Consider the following 21,529-nt stretch of genomic DNA (forward strand, 5'->3'; position numbering starts at 1 on the left):
GATTTAGGCCCGGGTCGAATCAAATGATTTGTACACATTTAAGATCACTTTGGTAATAAGGAGTTTGCTGTGTAGATCTCACTAAATAAAAGATTTTTGTATTTTTTGGAAGTTTTAGATCCTGATAAAATAAAATATATATTCCAATACAATACCACATGTACAATACCAAATCACAGATGTGTCAAAACTGTGTACTGAATATATCATGTGATTACCATATACAAAAATTTATACTGAAATCTTAAATCATTATATTATATTATTATATGCTAAAAACATATTATATGTACTTTAATGATTTTTTAGAGACAGACACCTGAACCATAAATGGCATGTGACTATTCACTCTACAGCCGCAGGTAAATGATGTCATGACAACACAGATTGGCTGTTGAGCACACAAGAACACGCACTGTCCCAAACCCTTAGCAACTATGCTGAACTGTGATGTCACAGACAAGGAAAATATATCCATTTCACACTTCTAAGAGCCACCTAAACAAGAATAAATCTCTGGTAAAGCATCTTCTATAATATAGTAAAACATTGTTAATATGTTGCTTGCAATGAAATTTCTGTACTCATAATGTATGGAAAATTTTAAATAGCTTTCAATGAAAGCTGCTTATTAAAAAGCTGCTTATTAGAAACGGATTGTGCAAAAGAAGCAAACAGCAAACATTTAGGAACAGAAATAAGAGGAGCGAAGTAATCTCTACTGAACAAAGCTGTTTGCACTTATGTGTTCTGTTACAAATTAAACATAAAGATTTAAAACATAAATGTGAAGAAAAAATGTGTATACATTTCAGAAACTGAATCATTTACCTTTTGAGAGTGTGTTGACTGTTTGTGTATAAACTCTGTAATAAGGTGGCTTTGAGAGTTACAGATTTGAAAAACAAAAAGGTGGGAATAAAGAACCCTAAGCTCTAACACAAAATAACCATTTCAGCCTAAAATAGTTCTTTAGGCTTATATGTTTCTGAATAGAACTGTAATGATGTGGCTTTGACAGTTACAGATTTAAAAAAAACAACAAGAATAAAGGACCCTAACACAAAGGAATCAATTTTGCATAAAAGAGTTTACAGGATGACATGGTTCCAAATAGAACTGTTACTTTGTGTAAAAAACTTTAAAAGAGAATGTATTTAGAATGTACTTTTGGAGCAAAATATTATGCAAAATTATTACAACCATAGTGTAAACTAAGCTGTACTAAACTGTAAAATGTCTCATCCATAGAAGGCCTTTTTCCCCCAGAAAAGTACTGTAACAAGAGAGAATTTATTTTATTTTTTTCATTATGAGGTACATTATTATGTGTTAGGATTAGGGTATTCAAAATTAATGATTTTTAAAATTAATGAACTTTCAAAAAAAGATCCATGACACAATGGAGTTACTACTTCTGTACAAAATCAGTTCCTTAAAATGAAGCGGTGGCTTGGTACGTCCAGACTCTTGTTAGGGATTCCTGGGATATTTCAAATTTCTCATTTACCACAGAATCACCACCAATTATTTTTAGACATCAAGCGTTTAAGACATCAAGTAGCAGCACCAAGCCACCAACTCCCTTAAAAGGGTCATAGGATGCCCATTTTCCACAAGATGATATGATTCTTTATGGTCTTAATGAAAAGTCTGTAACATAGTTTGGTTAAAATTTCTCAATAGTGTTAGGGTGCTTTCACACAGATTTTATTGCTTTGTTCTGAAACAGGGATTAAAATTATTACAGTGTTGCTTTTTATTCTTATCATGGTTCGCTTTCACACTGCAAAGTTTCTAAACGGACCAAATTTGTTAATACAAGTCATGTGCGAGTAAACTGTTTTCTCAATGGTCAAAGTTCCATGGTTTATTTACCGGGATTCCACTTAGCTGTCACGGCTGACGTGGTATCCTGCATCAGGATGTAACTACAACAGCTTTGCGGTCTTATTGTTGTTGTTGTTGTTTTTTGTAGCTGTCCTTATATTAATTTATCATTTTGAGCAGGAGTCCACGATTCATTGGGAAAACATTTTTAAAATGCATCTACGAGGAAGAAGTGCAAAAAGACTGCATTATAAAATTAAAAAGTATGCTTTGATTTTGAATGGCGTAGACGTGCTCACCCACAGACATTCACAGGTTCATTTTGAGGTATTAGCATAACAACAAAGCTAATGCTTTTCACGGGAACTTACATTATTACCCATTGTACATTGTGATATATCCTGGTTCGTTGGTCAGTTAGGTCAGATTGCTTTCTCACTACAGCCGAACCGCTTCAGATTTTGTTTTCAATCTCGCCGAGACCACCTTGTTCAGGCGATCATGGGAGGGGCCTGTTTTTGTGAAGTCACACAGACAGGCACCTGAGATTGGCTTGATTTGAGAAAGGGGTAAAGATTTGAGCAGATAAAAAAAAAAACACTGGGTTGATTTTTATCATTTTAGGATGGTTGTGTCCACACACTGCCAACACACATTTAAACTTGTAAAAGTGCATGTAGTATCATATGACCCCTTTAAGTGTATTAGAGTGCAAATCTACCATCAGCTCAAAAGGGGCAGCAAAACCATATCAGTAAAGGTACAAACAAACACTGGTAAACTGTCTCTGGGTAGAACACTTATATCTAGAAGAACAAACTGACCCACATTATCTGCGGTCTCTGAAATACCCTGTATTTTAGAAAGCTGGAAAATGACTATAATTTATGACAGAATTACCACAGCAGGCAGGAATAAATAAGGTCTAGTGTGACGTGTTCAGTTCGCTGTTACTGGTAAGTTCCATTCTTTATTGTGGTGCGTGTGGCTTAAGGAAACCGCATCCATTTCTGGATTTTGCATAAGATTCAAGATTCAAGATTTTTATTTGTCACATACACAATTATACAGAGCATATATAACCAGCAGTGAAATGTGAGTAAAAGAAGAGCATAAAGAATTTTGTTTAGTGTTTAGGCTAGGCTACATGTCAGATACAAAACCAGAACACACACACACACGGGAGGAAATAAAAGGGACACTGTAATAGAGGAACTATTTTACAATGTTTTCGTTCATTAAAACGTACATTAAAAAGTATATTTAAGCGAGGTTACATCAGGTTGCATCGTTACGCCAGGTGGCGACAAAACCAAACAATTTCTTTTCAGAATTGATTTGCTTGCTAGAGTAACACTGCTTAATAAACATTTGTTCTTTATTAACTTTGTTTCTTATTATGTTTTCTTTCTTTCTTTCTTTCTTTCTTTCTTTCTTTCTTTCTTTCTTTTCTTTTTTACTTTGTTCTCTGTACAGTTTGTTCTCTGTGCAGTGTTGCAATAAAAATACACAATACATTCGACATTCCTGAATGTTTCATTATCACACCTTCCTCCACAAGATGATTGGGATATGATCTTTATCCTAAAAATAAATAAATATGAAGAAATCTGTACAGAGCTCAAAACAGACATGTATAAAGCTGTTCTGGTACAGCAGAGAGTGATTCAATTTCTGTAGTATCAGTCACAAATTTGAATACATCATTCTAAGCTAAGTGCAGCTGAGCCAGGAAGTGGGCACACAATCCCAAAGAAAATGAGTGTTGGCACGTCACCCCTGAGGCATTACCAGATCCTGCTTTTATAACTGAAGTTCAAAACTGCCCCTGTAAAAGGCAAATCTGAACAAGAAGTATTCATTGGGAGCTTCATAAAATGGGTTTCCATGGGTGTGTGCTGCAGTCACACCAGATAACTGAGGCAATGCCAAGTATGTGCTGGATAGTGTAAAGCTAAACACCACTGAACTCTGGAATAATGAATCACGGTTTACCATTATCCTCTCTCATGGATGAAACACTTCAGAGAAACACCTTGTCTATTTTAGCATGGCAAAAACAACACTAGACACACACTTTGGACCTATTCCTCATTTTTGTAAAATGATTCATTTGTTATTATTTATAGTATTATATTTTATTTGTATTTTGTTATTCACCAAACCATATTAATTTGGATAAGAGCTTCTAATTATTGGTTGGTGTCCACTGGTGAGATCTAAAATGAAACTTGTGTTTAAACTGGCACATATACTGATGCATGTGATTTGTTCAACCCAAAGGTGATTATGATTTCTGATTCCTGCTATACTAAGATTTGCCACCAGGTGCCGCTGCACAACCAGCACAACATGACCAAGAACACAACAAATCTCAATATAGGAATTGTAAAAGTTGCATCAAAGGACGGGGGAAATCTGCAATAATGTGGAATACAGTTATACAATGCAATACGTTTCTTTTTACTTCTTCAAATAATTATTCAAGAAACTAAAGGATTAATGTAACACACAGTCATGTCTATTACTTCCACAGACATTATTTTGAATGACAAATTAGAGATGTATGAGGATTTTACACAAAAACTACAATATTTACACCTGAAGCAAAACAGCAGATACTCATAATTCCCTTTTTGTATAGTCAAAACCATTCTGGCCGTAGAGTGTCTCATATAAAGCTGGAACTAAAGAGTAACGGGCCTAACTATGTTAACTTAACTAGGCCTACTACTTATACCTCAAACATAACACATTAATGCCCAGATTTCTCCTGGACACATCTTAATTTAAATTATTTGCAGCATAAATTAAACAAGTTGTAAACTTGTATTTGCCATTCACTAGAGAGCATTAATGATAATATCTGAAACAGATGGTGGTGTGGAGCAGTGGTTTTCAAACTTTTGACTCCAAGGTGCTCCTTTTGTCCAATATTTGAAAAGCTATTCTCTAGTACTTCTGTTGACATAAAAATAAACCCCAGAATGTTATTTTAATGTTGTACATCTTTACTTTTTTTCTTTTCTTTTTTTTTAAATTAAGATTATGTTAATATAACTCAATTTTTTTTAAGATTTATTAGGGCCCCCTGGAAGTTTGCTGGGGCCACCTAAAAGTGGGTGGAGAACCACTGGTCTAGGTCTTTTGTCTATCTGACAGTATTTTTGTCTGTAAGACATGAAAAACCTTTTAAGTTAAATACATTATTTTGCATCAGATAATGTTTGATGTGTAAACTAGAATTTTGTGTACGACATGACCAATAACGAAACACTAATGAACGTTAATCCGCTTGTCGTTCTGAAAATCGTCATTTATGTGCGCGTTTGTTTACGCGAGAGTATGTCATTAAGCCGCGACCACATCTTTGACCAATCAAAAGTCAGGATTGACCGCAGCGCTTGTACTGTGGAAGCCAGGCTCTAGCGCTAGCGCGTAGCGAAAAAGCGATTACAGCATTAATGCAGGTTAACAACAGTATCGTCGTGAGCATTCAGGGCGGTTATTTATCGAGCTTTCACCAAAACCAAGTGAGTGAAAAGCTCCATTTGCAAGAGGAAAGTGTGGGATAGTTTGCTAATGGCAATGCTACAGTAGCTCATCTGGCTCATCTCCAGTTCTTCGTTTCTCGGTGATTAGGAAATACTGTCGCAGCGAGACTTCAGAACATGACCGTTTTCCTTTTATATAACATTAATATATCACAGCAATAACTAATAATATAGTTTTCCTCTTCGTTTGTATGCACAGCAGAATAATTCGCCATGAACTCGAAGCGCAACAACAGTGAAAACGGGGCGGGCAGAATCAACTCAGTGTCGGTACCAACAGCAACAAACAGCTCTTCAGCGAGCGCTTCTCACCGTAAACAAACTATAATCAACTCATCCCATAAGGGAGAGAAGGATGAGTGCATGCAAAACACAGTCCGGGACAAAACCCTGTCCATCTCCACACTCAGAACGCGCCTCGGACCGACCATCCGGTCCACTCTGTCCGCGGCGGTGGACACCCTTCTGGGCGAGATCGTGACGGTGCTGTCCGAGACCCAGCGGGAGCTGCTGACCAAAGAGCAAGAGAACGAGAAGCTGAAGGTTCGACTCGAAGTCTCAGAGCGAGAGCTCAAGACGTTACAAGAGTGTCTGTGTAGCGCACAGAAATTAATCGACCAGCTTCAGGGTCCCTTTGGGAACCCGCCCATGACGGGTCCTCACGTCTACTCCACGGCTGGACCCGTAAACTCGAGCCGCTTGACGCATCGGAGCGCGCCCGAGCCGGATCCGCGGTGCTTCACTGGAGCTGAACCCGAGTTGAGTGGCGCTCTGGGTGATGCCATACACGGCTTTGACTCAAGGGAGGAATTCAAGAGCTGCCACCTCTCCATTCAGGCGGATGGGACGGTGACGAACAGTTTTTATGACCCTATAAACGTCCATTCCTCTAACATCTGTACAGATATGAACCGACCTGGTAAGACAACACAGTGTATTACATGTCTTATGAATTGTTGATGTGCAAACACAGAAGCATTCAGGCTTTAGACACAGTGTGGCAACAACACTGAGTGGTTTAGAATAGAGACGCGCAATATATCAGTACAATATCGGTTATATGCCGATATAGTAGTTTTTTACATTTAATTATCTGTTGATATTTAATTGTGCATAAACATCTTTCTCTCTCTTTACGTTTTATATAAATAATATTAATCATCTAAAATTTTATAAATTTAATATTAATAATTAATCTCAAAATGATTTTTTTTCATTTCGGTATTTTAATGCCTAAATTGTAGCATTTCAAATGATTTGATTTTAATTTGGACTTTTAAATATTATAAATAGTATTCTTTTAATATCATCCATTTATTGTTTAACAACCGTAACCTGAAAAAGTTTAATATTGGTGTATCCATGTTTCTCTAGTTTAGAGATCAACAGTTATTCATGTTTTACAACTTATTCTGATTATTTTATGCTTGTGTTTCTGATAACCATACCAATATTTCTGTTTTTTTTTTTTTGACATAAGTAATAGCCTAACTATAAATCTCAAATAATAAATTCACAAAGTACATAAATATTTTAAAATAATAACAGTTTAAAGTAATAAGGTTATCAGCTCTTCACTGGTATTCATAAATGTTTTGAGACAATCTGAAGAACCAATAATCCATTTTATTGCTGTTGTTACTGTTAAGATATTGAAAAAAAAAAATCTAACTTTAATGCACACAACATCTGCTATTCTTAACTGAACATTTTGGAGAAGACAAGTTTTGGTTGACTCTGTTTAACAGTTTGATAATTGGTAGTTTGCAGCTGTAAGTAATAAAAGTGAACTGTCTGACGATGTTTAGCGTTATAATAATTTTGTCTGTGAAAATGACAGATATCACATTATATACAAGGTATCTAATATTCTTATGAAGTACAATGAGAAAACAGTTTTACAAATTGTGATGTTGTCATGCCAAAGACCTTTTCTACCTGTGTATAAATGTGTGATGTGTCACAGGTGAGATGGTGGATGACAGCAGAAGACTCACACATGCCAGACCCCAAAACCCTCCCTCACACACTAGCTTCTCTGTTAAAGAGGAGCAGGTTCCTGCCTCTGGACAGGTTTGTGTGCGAGGAAGAGAGGCGACCACAGAGGCTGAGCACTCGGCACAGAGTGTGTGTGATCTGGCATATGTCCATGTGGTCGAGGAAGAAGGAGGTTCCCGTTCACACCATCACCAATCCAAGCCTACACCTCCGCCCCCCTCCAGGCCCCACAGTGGACCCTCCTCCAGTAGTTCACCATCACAAGGAACCTCCGGACTTAGGTCTGCCCAGAGGGATGCTCCTGGTTTGGGTATGACCACAAGCAGGAGCCCAGGGGTGGGCGGCTCATCGCCAGAAGAGCCCATACGCCGCTCCATCTCTGAGCTGATGGGAGAGGCACCTGGGGAACGTCCTCACTTGTGTCTGGAGTGCGGCAAGACTTTCCGTCTGATCTCTAGCTTGAAAAAGCACCTGAGGATCCACACTGGAGAGAAACCGTATCCGTGCACAGTCTGTGGCCGCCGTTTCCGCGAGTCCGGGGCTCTTAAGACTCACCTCCGCATCCACACGGGTGAGAAACCGTATTCCTGCTCCGACTGCGGAACACAGTTTCGTCATCTCGATGGCCTGCGGAAGCACCGCCGCACACACACTGGTGAAAAACCATATGTATGCAGCATCTGCGGGAAAAGGCTCAGCCGCCTGCAGCATCTGAAACACCACCAGCGCATACACACAGGAGAGCGGCCATGTTGCTGCCCACTTTGCCACAGAGGCTTTAAAGATCCAGCTAGTCTGAGGAAACACCTCCGTGCCCATCAGGGTGAGCCTGGAGTGGATGAAGCAATGGGAATCGCTAGTTTGGGGGAGGGAGATGGAGGATCCATAGATGATGAGGATATGAGGTTCGGGATGTGGGGGGAAGAGGAAGGGAATGAAGGCGAGCCTGTGGTGGACTGTGTTTAGTCACAGAGTTACAGATAAAGAAAACAAACATTTTGGTCTTATTGTGAAAAAAACCTCTGACTTAAAGGGATAGTGCACCTAAAACTGAAAATTCTGATATCATTTACTCACCCTCAAACTTAAACATCCACTGGCTTCCATAGTATGAAAAAAAAAAACCTCTTTGGTTACCAACGTTCTTTTGTGTTCAGCAGAAGGAGGAAACTCATATAGGTATGGAACAACTTGAGAGTGAATAATGATTACAAGAATTTTCATTTTTGGGTGAACTATCCCAACATTTTTTAAGGGACTGCTTTTTCTTTTTTTTAAATTCAAAACTGAAATGTGGCGATGACTATACAACAGAGGTTACATCTTTTCATGGACTTAAAAAAACAAACAATGTCTGTGAAAACACTTTCTTGTAGAGACTGACTTTAAAACCTATAACAACAAGCTCGTTATTGAACAATATGGTTATGTAAATTTATCATGATGACTCAAATATCCACTTACTTCAAGTACATATTATATCTCATGACATCTCAGATGTCACATCATATACACCGGGACATGTAGACTTGCAACCTTTTTTTTTCCTATGTGAACTGTATTTTAGTGTAGGGGCTGTTAACGCTCCAGTGGGACTAACAGGGTTTCATATCTGTTACTCACACGTTATGGGTGTTGTCATTGGTGTGATAATCATTTTAATGTGCCCTCTTTTAGAGAAAGAGCTACAATGAACACATTAAAGCCTTAATTGTGGTTTTATTGCACAGGCTCACACACAGATGTGCATCAATAGCTGTAGACTATTGTTTTAAATTGGGTTCTTCACCTTTTAATCAGTGGGTGTTTGCAAGCTGCAGAATATTCATTCAGTTTACTCTGGGTGTTTGTTGAGTGCATCATTAGATTTAAGAGTGTTTGAGGGTGTTGTGTTTAAGGTGAGGAGTATCTCACAGGGTGCTGATCCAAAGAATCAGAATCAGAATGAGCTGCCAGGGTTCATTCAGCTGACTCATCTCTAAAAATGTATTTACATATCCAGCTTAGCTATGTATTAATATGCAGATTGTTTTGAAGGGTGGAAGCTTCTCCTTTAGGTTGAGGTATAATGAGCCAGCACAGAAATCAAGTAAACATTAAAAGTGCTGCCCTCTACTGGATATATGAGGAAAAGGCTTTTACTGCCAAGTTGCTTTTATGGTTGGTTCTCCTCCAAAGATGGAGACACTGTTTCTGTTGTGGCCATGGTGTCAAACTGTGTGGTTTTGTGAATACATCTTTTTTCTCTCTCTTTTTTATATATCTCATGAAATGGTTTTTTTGTACATTTGACTTGTATATTCTGTACATTGATTTGAAATAGGTTAGTCTTAAAAATTTCAAGCCAGAAACTGGAGCTTAAAAAGATCCATGACAAGTGTTTTAATAACTCTGAACTAGATTAGTCTTAAAAATTTCAAGCCAGAAACTGGAGCTTAAAAAGATCCATGACAAGTGTTTTAATAACTCTGAACAATTTAAACTGTTCTCTTTGTTACAATATTCTGTATGTTTCTGTGCCCACATGTGATGTTGAATTTAGAGATGTTGTTGCAGATGTTTGAAGGTTGTGGTCCATCTGTAGTTGATTCAACAGTAAGTTCAACAAAAATGATTGCAGTTATCACTCCAACAAACCTTCAGTCTAAAAAGACCTCATCTTTAGTAAATATGCAGAACAGAATGATTGATACCATGTAAAAATCCAGTATTTTGTGCTGTTCTGCAACCTTTATAAGTGTAATGCTGTAAAACAAGTTAAGGGACAGCAACACTTAAGCCAAATGGAGGGGAAGATTCTAAATAGTTGTTTCTAATGTTTAGTTTCAATATATGGTATGATCAATGTAATCTTTCATTCTCCAGAATTATACTTCATTGTAAGATATCAATACAGGTCAATTTTCATAAGAAATCATTTAAATCTGCTGCGATTTCTTTTGCTGTAACATCTCTACTTGCATATCCTTTAATATGTATTTTCTGTCATTATACTCTTTAATTAAGAAGGGCACAGTTGTCACCTTCTTAATATCTATAACAATCAAGTTCTCTCATATTCAGAATGATGTACCAACAGTATTATAATCATTTAAAATTAAAACTTTTCAAATAACCAATTACCAACATTCTTTTGTTTTCAACAGAAGAAAGAAACTCATATAGGTGTATGGAACAACTTGAGGGTGAGTAATGAGAGATTTTTGGTGAACTATCCCAACAATTTTTTAAGGGGGCCCAAGGTGTGCCAAGAAAATATATGCCTCACCATTATTCCACCACTACAAGCCTGAACTGTTGATACAATTCATGATGGATCCATGCCTTTGTTGTTTTTGCCAAATTCAGAATGTCGTAGCAGAAATTCAGACACATCAGACCAGGCAAACTTTTTCCCATCTTCTGTTGACTAAATTTGGTGAGCCAAACTTTAGCCTTAGTTTCCCGTTCTTATCTAACAGGAGTGGCACCTGGTGTAGTCTTCTGCTGCTGTAGCTTATCTCATGTGTTTTGTGTTCAGAGATGCTCTCCAGCATACCTCAAATTTAACAAATGGTAATTTGAGTTACTGTTGCCTGTGTATCAGCTGAAAGTCAGGTCATTCTCCGAGGTGCGTTTCCCTAAAGCATTGTTAGCTAACTATGGTAGTTAGTTTCATTAAAAACTATTGGTAACGACACGACCATAGTTGCTTTTAGGAAATGCACCCCAGCCCATCTCCTCATACTTCAAAGTCACTTTAATCACCTTTCTTTCTCATTCTGATGCTCGGTTTGAAATTGGGCAGGTTGTCTTGATCATGTCTAAATCCCTAAATGCATTAAGTTACTGCCATGTGATTGGCAAGATTGATTTTGTATTAATGTCCAGTTGAACAGGTGTAGGCCTACCTAATAAAATGGTGAGTGTATAATGTATGTATGTGAACAGGGCTCATGAACATGGTCAAATAAACAGGACAAGACAGTGTTATAGTGTGACGGGCATGAGTTCATGACTGGAATGAAATTAGACATATTTTCCTCTGACTGTATTCATATATATAGTCTTTGTTTACAGTTTTATGAATAGTCTTTCTTTTCTGTGTGTTGACTCGGGTTATGCGAGGGTGAGACAGTCTGACTCATAGGGTACAACAACAGAGTAACTACTTGTATTTTGAATTTGAACAAATCTATTTTGGTAAGCAAAAGTGGAAATATCTATAATTTTCAAGAGAATAACATCTGTTATCATTAGTGCATTTATAAGGCATATTTTCTTCTTTTAAGGATCTATAATGGATGTTAACCTTTAACAATGTTTAGATTCTTTGTAGTCATCAAGTCATTTGGATTTTTGTGCTCTACCTTTCAGTAAAACAGTAATATTGTGAAAAATTATAATAATGTAAAGTAACAATTTCTATATTTAATATATATTCTGTTATAATGTTCTGTTTTAAAATAATTTAAAATGTAATTTATTACCATGATGTCAAAGATGAATTTTTGGCAGCCATTACTGCAGTCTTCAGTATCACATGATCCTTTAGAAATCATTCTAACATACTGATTTGGTGCTTAAAAAAAACCCCAAAACATTTCCTAATATTATCAATCAACAGATTTGCTGGCTAATATTTTTGTAGATTTTTTTTTTTTTTTCAGGAACCCTCGATAAATAGAAAGTTCAAAATAACTTTAAGAAATAGATTTGTTTGTAACATTATATATGTATGTCATATTGTCATTTTAGATTCATTGTCATGGACTTTTTCTCTTCACTTTCCTGTTTCCTTTGTTCTATTTAAGCTCATAATCATGACTTTATAAGTGGGAAATATGAAATTAATTTCACTTGAAGGCAGCATAAGTTCCTCTTTGCTTACCTTTCATTTGTCTTGTCATATTGTCTGTGTGTCACACTCTGTCTCATATGTTTGGATTAGCTATATCTTTGTTGCAGGAATATAACTTTGCTGATGAAAAGTGTTTTGAGGGGAAAAAGATCAAGCTGCCCCTAAAATTTTGTAATTCTACAGCATGTGCAACATATACCAACCAGTGCAATTTGTCACATCTAAGTATAAAAATGTCTAGAATTGTCCACAGTATCTGCTTTAAGTATCTGTTGGCAGTCTTGTTTTTCTGCCATTTCCCATCAATCACTTATACCCCAAAGATTTCCGTTGTAAAAATGTCACTGTGTTTTGCCCCAGACGATGAGACTTCGGTCAGCCAAAGTCTGTCCCACATTTAGTTGATGTTTGGCCAGAACTCTCCTCCCTGGATTCTGTAGTGACTCGTGTATCCGCTCAGACGTGATTATAGTCTGTGTGACGTAAGTCAGGACCACTCTGCTGTTTGAGCCCACACCCTGCCTCCAGACAACAGTCCTTGCTCTCTATGCTGCAGTAAGCAGGTTTTAATGTCACATTGAGGGTAAGCTTTGTTGGGCTGAATGCGCATCCTGCTGCTCTGTGTCATCAGACTGTTATAGTGATTATTCTGACGTGCATTGTTTTTCATTGACAGAACTAGTCATGTGACGATGTCTTGCGGCAAGAGCTCTTAAATATAAAGTTTCACTGTTGCCATCTATGGTTCCATGAAGAAACTTTCCGTTTCGCAAAATGTTCTTTGTATTGGAAAAGGCTTCTTCAGATTCTCAAAAAGTTCTTCACATGGTTCTTTTTTTTAAAAGAACTGTTCAGAAAAGTTGTTTTTTTTTGGGGGGGGGGGGACTCTTTCAATGTTGTGAAACCCTTATAATGAAAGTTTCTTTTTAAATGCATTATATCTGTGTGTTTAAAAAAATGGATGTTGACATGGAGGGCAACAGCTTGCTTTTTCTATGTTTTGCTTTCTGTGTGCATGTGTATTTTAGTATAAAATTCCTGTGTGAGTTTCAGCAACTGCGCATGTCCATTGTGGGTTTTAGAGCTGCATGCCTATGTGCAGCCAAAAATGTAATATCTGCCTGTGAACTCAGGGTGTGTGTGTGTGTTTGTGTGTGTGTGTGTGTGTGTGTGTGTGTGTGTGTTAGAGAGAGAGAGAGAGAGAGAGAGAGAGGAGCTCTCATGCAGTCATTTCCTCAGTGACTAAAAGCAAACATTCTCACTTTTCTTAAAGGAAGTGACTCAACTCACTTTCTCTAACATTGCCTCTCCATCATCCTTCTCTCACATTTTTTTCTTGCCCACTGGCTGATTTTACTGTCTTGAATTCCCTTTTCTCCCATCTTGTTTATACGTGTACTCTATAAAATCACATTCTCTTGGGTTTTCTTTTATCATGGTCAAATTTCAAAACAAACACATCTTTAGTTTTAAGTTTTCTCCTCATCTGAGGGGTATTCCAAAAAGCACACACACACACACATATATATATGTGTGTGTGTGTATGATTTAATGATGAAGCGCTAATATAAGTAATAAATAAGGTAATATATTATTCTAATATGGTTATTATATTTATTTTATTGGCATATATAAGTTATCTGTATAAATTATAAAACACTATGACAAGATAATGTTTAATTTATTATATATATTTATTAGATTTTATATTATCATTTCACACATGGATCGGCATTTTCTATGGTGTCTAAATTCTAAATAAAAATACATATCTAAAATACATGGCTAAAAATAATCCAATCAGTTATAGAACCAATCGCACTCTATGGATGTGAGGTCTGGGGTCCACTCCCAAACCAAGACTTCACCAAACAGAACAAAGGCAGAATTTTGTAAAAATATTCTTCATGTACAATGAAAAACTCCACACAATGCCTGCAGAGCAGAATTAGGGCTGTACCCACTAATAATTAAAATAATTTTAAAAAAGCCATTAAATTCCATGCGCACCTAAAAAGCAGTCATGCTGAGACTCTCCACCATAAAGCCTTAAACTACCAAGAACTGAACCCAAAGAAAAGCCCCCTCAGCCAGCTGGTCTCAGAACTTACTTAACAATCCTAAACCCCAGCTAGACTAAATCAAATCACTTAAACACAGAAAAAAAATATCTGAAACACTGGGCAGAAGCAACAGCTTTACAAAGTAAATTAGAATGTTATCTGTCTCTAAACAGAGAATATAAATTGTCAGAATACCTAAACACAGTGGCAGACCCTAAACTAAGAAAAGTCCTGACCATGTACAGACTCAGTGACCATAACCTCACTATAGAGACAGGCAGACACAGACAGACCTGGCTACCAAAAGAAGACAGATTGTGTCCACACTGCACACAACGTGAAGTGGAAACAGAACTGCACTTTTTGTACTAATTATAAACATGTATACACATGTACTAATTATACACAAATTAGGGAAACATTATTCCCCCAATTCACAAACCAGCACAAAGACTTATACAACAAAAGGACAAACTGCCATACATTCTGGGAGAAACCTCAACAAGCTCTAATCTGGCTGCAAGGTACGTCAAGTCCTGCTACGATAAAAGGACAAGCCGTAGAACAGAACCACAAGTCACAGCCGGAAGAAAACACTGTACAACACACATAAACTGACATGACAGGATCCAGTCCTTCGCCTGTCTCTTTATTAGAATTTTTATTAGTACTTTTGTTTTACTGTATACAGATATATAGACTCTATATGCTATACTTCTGTTCTTATGTATATTTGTGTTAAACGTCTATTTAAATGTTTCTATGCTTTGGCAATGTAAAGATACTTTTTTACCATGCCAATAAAGCTACTTGAATCTGAATCTGAAATCATATGTGATATGGCTTAATATATAATTAGCATCAAACAAACAATATGATTCATATTCTCAAGTATTAAGTATTAAAAGGAAAATAAAAAATGATTGCACAACCATCAATTAGGTGGCGATATGCACTGTATGTAAATGACCATTGAACAAAAGAAGACGAAAGAAACAGCATGGTGCATTTTTTCTTAGTGTTTGTTTCCATAGTGACTTGTCGAATTGTCGCTCTCTTGAATGTCTTGAGTCTCAACCAGGAACATACTCTGAGTTGAATGAACTTATTTCCGAACTCGTTTTTGGAACCACATACCTCGAGTAAGCAAGGTTTGGGGTTAATCAACCGAAAGTTCAGGGAATAGCTGACGGTAAGTTAACCGTGCTTTCTGGAATACACCCCTGGTAACAAGAACACACTGAATAACAACTTGTGTAGAATTTACATTAAAACAGTTTTCAGTCAGAAATTGCTAATAGCCTAAATTTCACAAATAACTAAAAAACACATTGAATTAAATGTGAAGTTTTTAAGTAGAGAAACTGAAATAGCATATTCTTGTAAAACTATCTAAAAACACTGATTTATTTTCCCTCCTTTGTAAACAAATACCATGGTAGTATTATTTTTGCTGCATTATTATAAAAAAAAAAATGTTGTTAGGAATCTCTTTTTTTAAAGCCACTGGTGGCAAATACCACCAAAACAACAACAACAACAAAAAACACCAATTGTATTTCCACAATGTTGCTGTAGAAATAATGCAAACAATTGTTGTATTTTTTCTAAGGGCCTGTACATGGTACGCAAAAGAATACAGTTAATACTTAATTGTATACATATACAAAAATACTAAATTGAATGCCATAACACTATTATCCCTGCTGAAAAAAAAGAGAGAAAGGTTTGTTGGTTGAAGGATAACTGTAACCATCATAGACATTGACCCCAGTAATTACAAATTAATTACCACCACCAATATTTAAATTTGCACTGCTCTGTTTGTTGTTATTGTTTTGTTTGTTCTTTAGAGACAACGGACCTCAGTTTTCCAGTAGCAAATTCAAGAAGTTTTCTTTTTTTTCACGAAGCTCAATTGCATTCGCAGTTTGGTTGCTTGTAGCTTGCTGCTTTTGAATTCTCTCCAATTTCGCCACTTCATTTGCACGTTTGGGTTTAATAATCCCTTCTCTCTTTTTGTTCAGTCCATACAAGAGAATGACTTCGGACACCATGTTTTGTTTATTCTTCACAGATAGACCCAAACATAGCATTCTTAAGCAGTGTCGACATCTTTTATTTTAACCCTCTGACCTCTGCCCCGGACAGACCCACTTAAAACCCCATGCATTACAACACAGTTATGGATGACAAAAAACCTTACATTTGAAGGCTGGTGTTCCTCTGCGGTCTTCAGTGTAAAATGATTGAGATGACCAATCAAATCAAAGTAGGCGGGGTTTACAGAAGCAGAGCGCAAATTCCTGCGCAAAGCGTCAGTTTTGACGTTGAAAGAGAGCGCGGTATGATGCAAGTAGCGAAACATTTAATATTTAACAGCAGTTTTACGATAGAAATGTTAAACTTAATGTTAAACTGTTCACTGCTCTAGTCCAGACACGGTTACCTGCGGTCTTGGGTTGAAGCCAATTTGCTTGTCTCCCAAGCTGACAAGAAGTGTCCAACATCTCTCTAAAACCAAGCTTGAAGACCAGTGAACCAGCACAGGCCTTTTCAGCAGAGGTGTTAAAAGAGGTTTTATAGAGATTTCTAAATCACATATGGTAAATTGCCCTCTTGCTCCTCTTTAATAGTAAACACTACAAATTTAGTTATTGCCCAGGGCACCGCAGCTGACAGTTCCACTGTCATATTTGTGTTTACTGACCGTGACAGCCCCGAAAAATCGCGCGCAGCAGCGTCATCGGGCGCTTGCTGAGTTCGAAATAAGGGGAAAAGAAGGTGACGAGGAAAAGCACCGACATCAAAACCTCTGTGAGTCCCGCTCCTGTACTGCTCTGGCCCTGCGCCAACTCGGCTGCCCGTGGATTGGCTCTCGCTTTGCCTCTCCTCCTCCTAAACTTTCCCAAACTGCAATACGCACACACGCTATCCACGCAGCGACTGAAAGTAAGGAGAACTGCTTTAAGGAATGAGGAGTTTTTCACCTTATTCCACTGCCAGGTTGCCTTTTAAAACATGTAATTTTAAAGCGCCTTTTAAAAATGTCGCAAACGACCTTGATGTGGATAATCTGTATTTTTTTCCCACCGAAACGGACGTAATTTTTCAAGTTTCTCACTCGAAACGGGGCAGGAAGGCATCGGGGAAACTTTCTGCGCGAGGACTTTCATAGCCAACGCTGCCTGGGAAGAAAGCGCGTGCTTGCGTACTTTTTCCAAACGGGGCTCCAGCAAAACGTCTTCTGCGGTCGTGCGCGGAGGGACCGCCTGATCCGCTCAGGCTTTTCGGACATATATTGTGGGTGGTAGCGTGAATGCCCTGTGTTGGCATTGAGGGATGCCAGCATGCCCTCGCTGATTCTCTCCCATCTGCTCCTCATCTGGCTCGCGCTCCAGCGGCTGGCTCTGTGCGGAGAGCGCGCGTCCACTCGCGAGCGCTTCAAAGTGGTTATCGCGCCTCTCATCTGCAAACGGACATGTCTGAAGGGCCAGTGTCAGGACACCTGCGAGCAGGGCAACAACACGACCCTCATCGGTGAAAACGGACAGTCGGCGGACACACTGACGGGGCCGGGCTTCAGAGTCGGTAAGTCAAGTTTAGAATGATTATTATTCGGTTTGGTCTGATGACAGGAGTCAGGACTGCTCACGAACACCATTGTTAATGTTTTTGCCACACTTGGATGAAGAAGGACCTTAAAGGTATAGTTTACCCAAAAATAAAATTTCACCTTGAATGACTTTAGTTACTTATTTACTTACCCCCATGTTGTTCCAAACCTGTATGACTTTATTTCTGAAGTAAAATATTAGTGACTAAAACCGTCAGTCTCCATTCACTTTCATTGCATCTTTTTTCCATACAATTAAAGTGAATGGTGACTGGGCCTGTCATTGTGCTTAACATTTCTCTTTATGTTTCACCTATGAAAGTAAGTCATGCAGATGTGAAAGTGTGAATCAATTAAGAATTTTTTTTTTTTGGAGTGAACTGTACCTTTAATATACAAACTTTATGGTTGAATATGTGGCACGTGAGTCTGAGTGGAAAAGCAGTAATAACTGCCTCACTTTTTCTCCGTCTATTTCTCTCTCGCTCTTGGTAATGGTTTCTGCATATTGTCTGGTTGGCAGGGTAGCTCTCGCTCTGAGCTGTGTAAGATTGGATGTGGTAAGGCATGGTGCCATAAAGTCTATGCAGCAAGATCTGCACTGCTCACACAAATATTATTGCCTCTTAAACACACATACTGTACATTCACATTTTCTTTGTCCACATAAACAAACACTCGCAGTCGACAGACTACTAAAATAGTCTGTGTGTGTATGTTAGTAAGAGAAACCCCCCTCTGTAAGGACTGGTGTACTAGTTTATTTCAAGTACAGAATGCCAGGAGCTGATATGCTTAGAGAGTATGTCTGTAAGTGTGTGTGGGTATGTTTAACTCAACATGTTTGTCTGGGATTTTCAACAGTATTGTGATGAAAGTGATGATTATTTTAGTTCTGCCACTCAGCAGGTTCATTTGGTGTGTTGTCTTTCTTTCTCTCCCTCTTGCTCTCTCTAATTTTGTCTGCTGGATGCCCGTGTGCTTTTGAATGTGTCGAGTCCAAAAATAAATAAATGTGGTAAAAATAGGAGGAAGCTGAGTCACTGCTGAGTGAAAGCTACATTTATGGAAGTCTGAAGTCCACACACATCAAGCTCGAAGACTCTGACCAAGAGCATCTGTGGTTCGTGGTGTGTGTGAGTGTGTAAGGATGTGGGATAGGAGAATTACTTTCTGAATAACAAACATCATATCTGACCCATATTCTCTGACTTGTTGAAATCTAGCTCTAAAACAAGCGCAGCTTTATAATTAGACAGGTAACAATGTTAACTGCTTAAATATTTTTAAAATTGAATTTTTGTAAAATATTTTTAGCTTAGAAGTCTCAAAACAAGAACTCAAAACATAGCTGAAAATACATTTTTGAGCTTTTCATAAATATATAATTGCATAAATAACAACAATAATAAGAGTAATATTTATTAGTAAATTATCTTTAATGCATACATTTTTATTGTAGTTAAATTGTAATATTGGTTAATAGACACTTAAACAAAAAGAATACCATACACTACTGTTTAAAAGTTTGGGTCGGTACGATTTTTAAGTCTTTTATGTTCACCAAGGCTGCATTTATTTGATAAAAATAAATAGTAAATATACAGTAAAAATAGTAATATTGTGACAGTCTTAATACAATTTAATGAGTAGAAATTTCAGAACAGAACTTGCAGACTCAGTGTTTGATCAATTAATGGTCAATTAATGTGTATGTACTGAATAAAAGTTTTTCTTCCTCTCTCTCTCTCTCTCTCTCTCTCTCTGTATATATATATATTACTGAGCCAAAACTTTTTAATGGTAGTGTTTATTGGTATCATCATAAAAAGTCAAAATCAATTAATATCCATTAACAATATTTCCAAAAACATTTTTATTAGAAACAAAGCTGTGATTTAATTTGACAAAGTTAACTGAAAGCCATTTGTACATCCTAAGTAAATAATGAATCACATCCTCTAACCCTAAACCTAACTCCCACAGACACTTTTTGATGAATTTCTCAACACATTCTCAAACTGTTATTCTTTCAAACAAGTCCTTTTGTTTGTATGACAATCTGAGAATTTGTCTGTCTACAGGATTATGAGAACAGACAAGAAGCACCCACATGCTCTTTCATAATGCTACCCAACAGACTGGTTGAAGTTTTTATTGTTGTTATCTTATTTAATTTCACCAGACCTGATTTTTTTCTGAAACCTTTGGTTCCAGTAAGTATTGATGGATTTTCCTTTAAGTTTATCTATTGTTGAACTTCAGTATAACTTTGTTGTTGGATGATTTGAAGGGAGAAGGATGCCATTTAATTTGATAATTCATTTTTTCTTCTGTTTTTTTTAAAAAGAGAGGGAGTAAGGAAGGGATTTGTCTTTGGTTTCTTTTTCTTTTGAAGTTAGGTAAGTTATGTCCACAAACCTTCAGTAAGTGTATATTTTCTTTGTTATTTTGTCTGTTTTCCCTCCTGAAGTTTGTATACCACTGATTACCTAAAATATAAAGCCTGTTAAATCTTTTTATTTTAAAACATGGTGGTGTTGTAATTTGTGCTTGTCCTGGGACCTGGAGACAGAAGTTCTCCCACTCTCTCCTCTCAAAATGTGTTAACTTCCTTTCCCTCCCCAGACAAAAAAGGGGGATCGTAACAGTTAGAGAATAATAGTCTTCTTGCAAGGTCTTTCAGTCACTAGCTTAGACTTGTCCAGAGTCCACAGCTCATGGTGTTCTGTGGAAATAAGCACTGCAGCTACAATGTTAAAGCTGTATAATTATCATCATCATTAAGAAACTAGTTTAATGTCAGCAATTTCATTAGGTTTTTTACATTTTGCTTAAAGCCTGACTCAGCTGTCAAGATGATACATATTACATTTTTCTCTGACTTAGTCTTTGTGGTTTCAGTCATGGAATGCACACACTGTCTGTGTCTGGAGGATCAGGCACCTAAAGACATACTCACATGTCGACTCATCTTATTTGATATGCAGAGTCTCTACCTTTTCTTTTTGTTAAAGTAATAGTTACCCACAAAAAATTTGCTACCTCAGGTCATTCAAGATGTAGATGAGTTTGTTTCTTCATCTGAACAGATTTGGTCAGAAGATCACTAGCTCACCAATGGATCCTCTACAGTGAATGGGTGCCGTCAGAATGAGAGTTCAAACAGCTGATGAAAACATCACAATAAATCAACAAGTGATCCACACAACGCACACAAACATGCAGCTTTTTACATAAGATGTTAATTGATGGACTGGAAGTTGTGTGGTGGATTATTGTGATGTTTTTCTTAGCTGTTTGAACTATCATTCTGACGGCACCCATTTACTGCAGAGGATCCACTGAAGGGCAAGTGATGTAATGCTAAATTTCTTCAAACCTACATCTTTCTTCAAACAAACTCATCTACATCTCGAATGGCCTGAGAGTGGGTAAATTTTCAGCAACTTGTAATTTTTGGGTAAACTATTTGTTTAATATTTGCTTATTTACTGGCAGTTTCATTAGCAATTTGTTAAGTACCGAGAAAGCAGCCTCCTTTTCTCTTTTTGTGTTTCTCTGTCTGTCTGTCAATGCCAGGATCTGGGTTTTGTGGTGAGAGGTGTGTAAACTCCAAACCATCCTC

General features: G+C 37.3%; 2 protein-coding genes across 6 annotated transcripts in view; both read left to right on the forward strand.

The window, feature by feature from the left end:
* The first annotated feature begins 5,184 nt into the window (after positions 1-5,184).
* LOC109090697 (zinc finger protein 699-like) lies at positions 5,185-10,497 on the forward strand. Of its 2 annotated transcripts, none has more exons than XM_019104520.2 (3): positions 5,185-5,464; positions 5,584-6,303; positions 7,351-10,497. In XM_019104520.2, exons 2-3 carry the CDS (start codon positions 5,598-5,600, stop codon positions 8,346-8,348), a joined length of 1,704 nt encoding a protein of 567 aa, XP_018960065.1. In that variant the 5' UTR covers positions 5,185-5,464; positions 5,584-5,597; the 3' UTR covers positions 8,349-10,497. The 2 variants fall into 2 exon arrangements, with proteins under 2 accessions (XP_018960065.1, XP_018960066.1); XM_019104521.2 differs by having other exon boundaries at positions 5,185-5,363.
* A 6,238-nt stretch (positions 10,498-16,735) lies between these two features.
* Positions 16,736-21,529, forward strand: part of LOC109065114 (latent-transforming growth factor beta-binding protein 3-like) — a 41,311-nt gene continuing 36,517 nt past the window's right edge. Inside the window, exon 1 of one of the 4 annotated variants that reach the window (XM_042724354.1) lies at positions 16,736-17,876. In XM_042724354.1, coding sequence (XP_042580288.1) covers positions 17,636-17,876 — 241 coding nt within the window. In that variant the 5' untranslated portion in view covers positions 16,736-17,635. The remainder of the gene's footprint in view (positions 17,877-21,529) is intronic. The other 3 variants (XM_042724353.1, XM_042724351.1, XM_042724352.1) reach the window with 3 other exon arrangements.

This window comes from Cyprinus carpio, chromosome B5 (genome assembly GCF_018340385.1).
Source record: "Cyprinus carpio isolate SPL01 chromosome B5, ASM1834038v1, whole genome shotgun sequence".
Taxonomy (NCBI): Eukaryota; Metazoa; Chordata; class Actinopteri; order Cypriniformes; family Cyprinidae; genus Cyprinus; species Cyprinus carpio.

What these genes read in the sequence shown, in the direction of transcription:
- LOC109090697 (XM_019104520.2), top strand. Translation starts at nt 5,598, where the DNA reads ATGAACTCGAAGCGCAACAACAGTGAAAACGGGGCGGGCAGAATCAAC. An exon ending in TACAGATATGAACCGACCTG is followed by an intron (nt 6,304 to 7,350) that starts GTAAGACAACAC and finishes GATGTGTCACAG; the next exon opens with GTGAGATGGTGGATGACAGC.